Source organism: Salmo trutta, chromosome 29, assembly GCF_901001165.1.
Source record: "Salmo trutta chromosome 29, fSalTru1.1, whole genome shotgun sequence".
Classification (NCBI taxonomy): Eukaryota; Metazoa; Chordata; class Actinopteri; order Salmoniformes; family Salmonidae; genus Salmo; species Salmo trutta.
In genome coordinates, this window is record NC_042985.1 from 12,865,380 (window position 1) to 12,875,244 (window position 9,865).

The window sequence follows — 9,865 nt, forward strand, 5'->3', positions numbered from 1 at the left end:
TAACAGTGACAGCTCTGTAACTGTAACAGTGACCCATTGAGAGAGAGAGAGAGAGAGAGAGTCCCCTCATCCAGCTGGTCCTGGGGATGAGTTCACAAACCTGTTCTACTAACACACTGAAGCCTCAGGACCAGAACATCCAATCAATCAGAATAAACCAAATTACAACACAGTCAAAACAAAACTACATTGCTTATTGGGAAACACAAGCACAAACACAAAGCAAAATGCAGTGCTATCTGGCCCTAAATCGACAGTACACTATGGCTAAATATTTGACCATGGTTACTGATCAAAACCTTAGAAAAACCTTGACAAAGTACAGGCTCAGTGAGCACAGCCTTGCCATTGAGAAGGGTAGACACAGGAAAACCTGGCTCCCTGTAGAGGAAAGGCTGTGCAACCACTGCACAACAGCAGAACCTGAGACGGAGCTGCATTTCCTGACAAAATGTCAAAAATATAAAACAATTAGAGAGTGTCATTTCCCCAAATTTGAAATCCTTATTCAAGGTTTTAAAGACCTCTCTGATGAGGATAGGCTACCCATCCTGTTGGGGGAGGACGCAGAGAGCTGTGGGTTGGCAGCGCACTACATTGCTGCCTGCCATAAGTTGAGGGACAGTGTCTGACAGACCAATAAACCTGCACATGTCCTCAACTGTATGATTATTGTTATTGTTGAATGTATGGTTATATTGACCGTTGGTTATTGTTGTTACTGTTGTCCCGTTGACAATTTTTGATTCTCATTTTTATTTATTTTTATATTGTAAATATCCAAAGTAAGCTTTGGCAATATGTACATTGTTACGTCATGCCAATAAAGCGAATTGAATTGAATTGAATTGAATTGAATTGAGAGAGAGAGACAGAGAGAGAGAGACAGAGAGAGAGAGAGAGAGAGAGAGAGAGAGAGAGAGACAGAGAGACAGACAGAGACAGAGAGAGACAGAGAGACAGAGACAGAGAGAGAGAATCACCACTATGCCATGATGAGGATGAGCATGGTTTTCCAGTACATTAGGTGCTCTGCCCCCTTCCACATTTACACATCCTTCGCTCCCATCTCTCCCCTACATGCCCTCAAGGCTCTCTACATCGCTCTGTAACTGTAACAGTGACCCATTTCTGTAATTGCATTTTACCAGAAAAGTGTAATTTCTTCAGTATGTAACATTTAATCAGAAAAACAACCTGACATCTCTCTCCTCTGAGCGTTGGAGTGTTTATGAATCACTCCAGAGAAGTGTTGGCCTGAAAACTCAGTTGATTTGGGTGTCATTGAAACACAGCAATTGTTTTTACAATATGCATATCATGAAATATCAGAAAAACATATGTGAAAACATTTTCACTCAATTCGTTGATTGTGCAATTTGGTGCTTGATTGAATAGACCCCCAAAGACCCAGTAATTATTAGGTAAGTATTGTGTAATAACCATTTCACCATTACTACTGTGTTTAAGTGAAGAGTACTGAAACAGACCCACCTCTTGTGCCAAACAAATATCAGCACATGTTGAAACGTGAGTACAGATTCCAACACCTTCACAGACACACATATGCATGCACACACACACACACACACACACACACACACACACACACACACACACACACACACACACACACACACACACACACACACACACACACACACAGCAGTTCTGATTGACACAGACAGTAAAACTGAGTCTATGTGAGGTTTGGTATTACAGTAAGACCTTCTGCTCTGTTCACCCAGACTCCTCCCCTGGGGCTGTAGGTCAGTGGCAGGCAGAGGAGAGGAGAGGAGAGGAGAGGAGAGGAGAGGAGAGGAGATGAGAGACAGAGACAGAGACAGAGACAGAGACAGAGACAGAGACAGAGACATAGAGAGAGAGACAGAGAGACAGTGAGACAGAGCGACAGAGAGAGGAGAGGAGAGGAGAGGAGAGGAGAGGAGAGGAGAGGAGAGGAGAGGAGAGGAGAGGAGAGGAGAGGAGAGGAGAGGAGAGGAGAGGAGAGGAGAGGAGAGACAGAGACAGCGACAGAGACAGAGACAGAGAGACAGAGAAACAGAGACAGAGAGAGAGAGAGAGACAGAGAGACAGAGAGAGAGACAGAGAGAGAGAGAGAGACAGAGAGAGAGAGACAGAGACAGAGAGAGAGAGAGACAGAGAGAGGAGAGGGAATATCTGCAATGGGCTACAGTAAATGAGAGCGAACCCGGGTAAAATAAATAAATATATATATATATAATTTTGAATACTTTATCTGGGCTTGATTGAGTTTGCCTGGCACAATGGAACCAATGGAATAGTCCAAAAATATACCAGGCAGGCTTACGCAAACGCTCAAAGTATCTGAAAGATTTCAAATAGTATATGAACCCAGGTTTGGAGGGGAGTACAGTAGAATGTAAAGTAAGTGGAACATGGGGTATATCCACTCTACTGCATACAGACACACACACACACACACACACACACACACCTCCTCGCAGTCAACCAGCTCTGGGTTCAACCTCTGTCCCCCTTACAGAGTGATCACACCCTGGGAGATACACTGCTTCCCAAGTGTTTGCTTTCGGAAAGTATTCAGGCCCCTTGACGTTTTACACATTTTATTACGTTACAGCCTTATTCTAAAATCGTTTTTTTATATGTTTTTATTATAAAAAATGGAAAACTTAAATATCACATTTACATAAGTATTCAGACCCTTTACTCAGTACTTTGTTGAAGCACCTTCGGCAGTGATTACAGCCTCGAGTCTTATTGGGTATGACTCTAGAAGCTTTGTACACCTGTATTTAGGGAGTTTCTCCCCATTCTTCTCTGCAGATCCTCTCAAGCTCTGTCAGGTTGGATAGGGAGCGTTGCTGTTCAGGTCTCTCCAGAGATGTTCGATCGGGTTCACGTCCGGGCTCTGGCTGGACCACTCAAGGACATTCAGAGACTTGTCCCGAAGCCACTCCTGCATTGTCTTGCCTGCTTAGGGTCGCTGTACTGTTGGATGGTGAACCTTCGCCTCAGACTGAGGTCCTGAGCTCTCTGGAGTAGGTTTTCATCAAGGATCTCTCTGCACTTTGGTCCGTTCATCTTTCCCTCGGTCCTGACTAGTGTCCCAGTCCCTGACGCTGAAAACATCCCCACAGCAAGATGCTGCCACCACCATGCTTCACCGTAGGGATGGTGCAAGGTTTACTCCAGATGTGATGCTTGGCATTCTGGCCAAAGAGTTCAATTTTGGTTTCATCAGACCAGAGAATCTTGTTTTTCATGGTCTGAGAGTCCTTTAGGTGCTTTTGGCAAACACCAAGTGGGCTGTAATGTGCCTTTTAGTAAAGAGTGGCTTCCGTCTGGCCACTCTACCATAAAGGCCTGATTGGTGGAGTGCTGCAGAAAGAGTTGTCCTGAAAGGTTCTCCCATCTCCACAGAGGAACTCTAAAGCTCTGTCAGAATGACCATCGGGTTCTTGGTCACCTCCCTGACCAAGGCCCTTCTCCCCCGATTGCTCAGTTTGGCCAGGCGGCCAGCTCTTGGAAGAGTCTTGGTGGTTCCAAACTTCTTCCATTTAAGAATGATGGAGGCCACTGTGTTCTTTGGGACCTTCAATGCTGCAGATATTTTTTGGTTCCCTTCCCCAGATCTGTGCCTCGACACAATCCTGTCTCAGAGCTCTATGGACAATTCCTTCAACCTCATGGCTTGGTTTTTGCTCTGACATACACTGTCAACTGTTGAACCTTATATAGACAGGTGTGTGCCTTTCCAAATCATGTCAAATCAATTGAATTTACCACAGGTGGACTTCAATGAAGTTTTAGAAACATCTCAAGGATGATTAATGGAAACAGGATGCACCTGAGCTCAGTTTCGAGTCTCATAGCAAAGGGTCTGAATAGTTATGTAAATAAGGTATTTCTATTTTTTATGCAAAAACTTCTAAAAACGATATTATCTTTGTCATTATAGGGTATTGTATGTGGGTTGATGAGGAAATGAATTAATATAATCCAAAATCAAATCAAGTCAAATGTTATTGGTCACACACACGTGTTTACCAGATCTTATTGCGAGCGTAGCGAAATGCTTGTGCTTCTAGTTCCGACAGTGCAGTAATATCTAACATGTAATCTAACAATTCCACAACAACTACCTAATACAGACTAATCTAAGTAAAGGAATGGAATAAGAATATATAAATATGTGGATGAGCAATGTCAGAGTGGCATGGGCTAGGATGCAATGAAATGAGTAATGCAAGATATGTAAACATTTTAAAGTGACATTATTAAAGTGACTAGTGTTCCATTTATTAAAGTGGCCAATGATTTCAAGTCTGTATGTAGGCAGCAGCTTCTCTGTGCTAGTGATGGCTCTTTAGTCTGATGGCCTTGAGGTAGAAGCTTTTTTTCAGTCTCTCGGTCCCAGCTTTGATGCACCTGTACTGACGTCACCTTCTGGATGAACAGGCAGTGGCTCAGGGGTGAACAGGCAGTGGCTCAGGTGGTTGTAGTCCTTGATGATCTTTTTGGCATTCCTGTGACATCGGGTGCAGTAAGTGTCCTGGAGGGCAGGAAATTTGCCCCCGGTGATGCGTTGTGCAGACCGCACCACAATCTGGAGAGCCCTGCGGTTGTGGCTGTGCATCTGTACAATTTTGTGAGGGATTTAGGTGACAAGCCAAATTTCTTCAGCCTCCTGAGGTTGAAGAGGCGCTGTTGAGCCTTCTTCCCCACACTGTCTGTGTGGATGGTCCGTTTCAGTTTGTCCGTGATGTGTACGCCGAGGAACTTAAAACTCTCCACCTTCTCCACTACTGTCCAGTCGATGTGGATAGGGGGCTGCTCCTTCTGCTGTTTCCTGAAGTCCACGATCATCTCCTTTGTTTTGTTGACGTTGAGTGAGAGTTGTTTGCCTGACACCACACTCCGAGTGCCCTCACCTCCTCCCTGTAGGCCATCTCGTCATTGTTGGTAATCAAGCCTACTACTGTTGTGTTGTCTGCAAACTTGATGATTGAGTTGGAGGCGTGCATGGCCACACAGTTATGCGTGAATAGGGAGTACAGGAGGGGGCTGAGCATGCACCCTTGTGGGGCCCAGTGTTGAGGATCAGCGAAGTGGAGATGCTGTTTCCTACCTTCACCACCTGGGGGCAGCCCGTCAGGAAGTCCAGGACCCAATTGCACAGGGCGGGGTTCAAACCCAGGGCCTCGAGCTTAATGATGATCCATTTTAGAATAAGGCTGTAACGTAACAAATTCTGGAAAAAGTCAAGGGGTATGAATACTTTCCGAATGCACTGTAGTGCACTACTTTTGACCAGGGCCCATATTGTGCTAAATAGTGAATAGGGTGCTATTTGGTACGCACCCAGAGAGACTTCACCGTTCACACCCTCCTTTAACCAACAGCCACCTGCTCTTTTGAGCTCTAGTCTATACTGATAGAACAGCAACAGGATGCTGATACCGTTAACAGGTCAAGGATAGAGAGGAAACAGATAAAAAAGGCACAGGAGTTCTGTCAATTATACGGTGTATATCCAAACGGATTGACAGTTCCTCTGTAACCCACTCTATCCAACCACTATATTCTCTCTCTCTTTTACTATTCTCTATTCTCTTCTACTCTCTCTTTCTTTGTCTTGTCTCTCTCTCTTCCTCCTCCATTGGCAGTGGCTGTGAGAGAGTTCCTTTCCTCTCCTCCTCCTACTCTCCTAGTGCAGATGTCTTCCCAGCTGGATTGGCTGTATGTTCATAACGACCAGCTGTCTATTGACCTGCTGTGTCCTGATAGCCTTCACTACCCTCCTTTCCCTGCCTCCTTTCCTCACCTCCTTTTCCTGCCTCCTTTCCTCACCTCCTTTCCTTCACCAGAACCCTTCTTTCTTAATCTCCTTTACTTAATCAGAGCCCTCCTTTCCTTACCTCCTTTGCATCATCAGAACGCTCTTTTCCTCGTTGCCTTTCCTTCAGCATAGTCCAAAATACCTAATCTCCTTCCCCCCCCCCAACCCCTGGGTGAAAGTTGGTGAACAGGACAGAATGGGAACACTGGGGAACAAATCACATTGTGACCTAACTGCAGAGGAGTGAGTGGGCAAAGGGACTCTCATTCCAGACTGCAGAAGTCTCTCTCTCTCTCTCTCTCTCTCTCTCTCTCTCTCTCTCTCTCTCTCTCTCTCTCTCTCTCTCTCTCTCTCTCTGTCTCTGTCTCTCTCTCAATGGGTCACTGTTACAGTTACAGAGCGATGTAGAGAGCCTTGAGGGCATGTAGGGGAGAGATGGGAGCGAAGGATGTGTAAATGTGGAAGGGGGCAGAGCACCTAATGTACTGGAAAACCATGCTCATCCTCATCATGGCATAGTGGTGATTCTCTCTCTCTGTCTCTGTCTCTCTGTCTCTCTCTGTCTCTCTCTCTCTGTCTCTCTCTCTCTGTCTCTCTGTCTCTGTCTCTCTCTGTCTCTCTGTCTCTGTCTCGCTCTCTGTCTCTCCATCTCTCCATCTGTATCTGTCTCTGTCTCTGTCTCTGTCTCTCTGTCTCTGTCTCTCTGTCTCGCTCTCTGCCTCTCTGTCTCTGTCTCTCAACAGTGGAGAAATCTGCATTTTCTGCAAACCCCCAGAACAGACAGTCAGTGACGCGGTAAAAGGTTAGGGTTCAAAGGTTATGAGTGAAAGATTAGGGGTGGGCAACAGGGACTCTGTTCAGAGGTCTGTAGTCAATGGACACAATCAACAGAAGTATCCAATGAATACAGCTCTCATTTACCGTAAAAAGCCACATCCAACTCAACATATGACCTTCCATCTAGCAGTTCAGCGTGTCTACATGTTGTAGATATTTCTGTTATGGAACACAGGAGAATAAATACAAGTCTCTGAGCATGGGAATTATATTTTCCTGTTTCAAAGCCAGGTCTGTTTTCAGAATAATCTCTTGTCTTCATCCGACCAGTCCTATTCAATTTACATAACCTGACAAAATATGCAGAGATAGTCAACTGCCTAAGGACTAAGACTGGATTGACCAGAGATAGTTAACTCCCTAAAGACAAAGACTGGATTGACCAGAGATAGTTAACTCCCTAAGGACAGACTGGATTGACCAGAGATAGTCAACTCCCTAAGGACAAAGACTGGATTGACCAGAGATAGTTAACTCCCAAAGGACAGACTGGATTGACCAGAGATTGTCAACTCCCTAATGACAAAGACTGGATTGAGCAGAGATAGTCAACTCCCTAAGGACAGACTGGATTGAGCAGAGATAGTCAACTCCCTAAGAACAAAGACTGGATTGACCAGAGATAGTCAACTCCCTAAAGACAAAGACTGGATTGACCAGAGATAGTCAACTCCCTAAGGACAAAGACTGGCTTGAGCAGAGATAGTCAACTCCCTAAGGACAGACTGGATTGAGCAGAGATAGTCAACTGCCTAAGGACAAAGACGAGAGAGAAAGGTACATTAACATATTTTTCATATATTTTGATCAAGAATTTCAGTCACTGGTTTTTAGAGTGGGAACACAAACACAGGCTTACGCTGATATAAGGGGGACAGGGAGACAATCAAACACACACACACACACACACACACACACACACACACACACACACACACACACACACACACACACACAGACACACACACACACACACACACACACACACACACACACACACACACACACGCACACACACACACACACACACACACACACTAAGAGGGTCCTGAGGCTATAATTCTTTGTTACTGTACTCTTCATATGCACTCTTCCCTCTACCCCTGTACAACAATGTCTTTGCTACAAAACCCTCCATCCATCTGGGGTCTGTTTACCAATCAAGAATTCACAAAATGGGACAAACACCAAATTGAGATTGAATTCTGCAAAATCATCCCCCGTATACAACGTAAAACATCAAATAATGCATGCAGAGCAGAATTAGGACGATACCCTCTTATCATCCAAATCCTGAAAAGAGCTGTTCAATTCTACAACCACCTGAAAGGAAGTGATTCCCAAACCTTCCATAACAATGCCATGAGATGAACCTGGAGAAGAGTCCCCTCAGCAAGCTGGTCCTGGAGCTCTGTTCACAAACACAAACAGACCCCACAGAGCCCCAGGACAGCAACACAGTTAGACCCAACCAAATCATGAGAGAAAGCAAAAAGATAATTACTTGACACATTGGAAAGAATTAACCAAAAAACAGAGCAAACTAGAATGCTATTTGGCCCTAAACAGAGAGTACACAGTGGCAGAATACCTCACCACTGTGACCCAAACTTAAGGAAAGCTTTGACTATGTACAGACTCAGTGAGCACAGCCTTGCTATTGAGAAAGGTCGCCGTAGGCAGACATGGCTCTCAAGAGAAGACAGGCTATGTGCACACTGCCCACAAAATGAGGTGGAAACTAGACCACACTTCCTAACCTCCTGCAAAATGTATGACCATGTTAGAGAGACATATTTCCCTCAGATTACACAGACCCATAAACAATTTGAAAACAAACCCAATTTTGATAAACTCCCATATCTATTAAGTGCCACAGTGTGCCATCACAGCAGCAATATTTGTGACATGTTGCCACAAGAAAAGGGCAACCAGTGAAGAACATTTAAATTCAAGGGGGTTTACTGGCATGGCAAACAGATGTTTACATTGCCAAAACAAGTGAAATAGACAGTAAACACATGTGTCAACAATCAGAATACATTCAACCCAACGGTTTGTTCATTTCTTTTTATGTTTGTACTATTTGCACATCGTTACAACACTGTATATTGCCAGTAATATGACATTTGAAATGTCTCTATTCCTTTGAAACTTTTGTAAGTGTAATGTTTACTGTTCATTTCTGATTGTTTACTTCACATTTGTTTATTGTCTATTTCACTTGTTTTGACAATGTAAACATCTGTTTCCCATGCCAGTAAAGCCCTTTGAATGGAATGGAATTGAATCAAGGCAGTCTCTCCGTCAGAACGCAGAACACAGACAGAGGACTGTTGGAAAAAGGCACATTCTCCAGGCCCAGTGGGAGGTGAGTGAATTCCCAGAGTCCTTTATACTGCTGGTAGAATGGCACAGATGCCTCAGGGGGAACAGAAAGGCCCTTTGTGTTGTAGATTATACTGAGAAGGATGAGAAGATTCTAGATCAGTTAAGAACTATGAGTATAAGTGACCTGGGCCAGGAGTTTCTTCTCCTGACCCCATGACCTGACCAGGGAAAACATTGGGCCCTGCATACAGGAGTAGGATGCCTAAAGATACAGGTCAATAGACCAGAACAAACACACACCAATGCATACACATTCACAAACATACATATACAAATGTACACAACCACACGGCTGTTTTGGCTCCTTGGTGGTAATTGGAATTTCGGACTATTTGTTTGTACCTCCACAACATGTTTGATGATTGTCATAATGTCATATGAATCATCACAATGCTCTGTCAGTGCTCTGGTTTTGACAGAATTAAAAGTATTTTCCCTAGTGTTTAATGACATCCTAAGAGTACAGCTCTGCTTCTCCTCCTACTGGCCAGAAGTGGTACTGCTGGCGAGAGTGTCATACTGCCAATCACTATTAGCTGACGGACTTGGTTTATCTTTCTTCAACTCAATATTTGTTCTTCTCAATTAGTAAGTATCATTGTGTGCACGTCCATAGAGACAAATGCAAAGGAGCACACATGAACACGCATATATACAGTACAAATACAGGTTTGTGTATGTGCACCATTTAGCCCGAATCCTTTAAAAAGTGTGTAACTGTAAGTCTCAATCAAGTGCACCAAGATGAAGTTATTATATATTTTGAAGCAGAGCAAAAGCATCATAAAAAGT

The 9,865-nt window shown here is 44.2% G+C and overlaps 1 protein-coding gene across 1 annotated transcript in view; it reads right to left on the reverse strand.

Annotated features, from left to right (window-relative positions):
- Window positions 1-5,975, reverse strand: part of LOC115167491 (gliomedin) — a 13,136-nt gene extending 7,161 nt beyond the window's left edge. The window contains exon 1 of the mRNA XM_029721937.1: window positions 5,925-5,975. Within this exon, the coding sequence (XP_029577797.1) occupies window positions 5,925-5,975 (51 nt within the window). The remainder of the gene's footprint in view (window positions 1-5,924) is intronic.
- Between the last annotated feature and the right edge of the window lie 3,890 nt (window positions 5,976-9,865).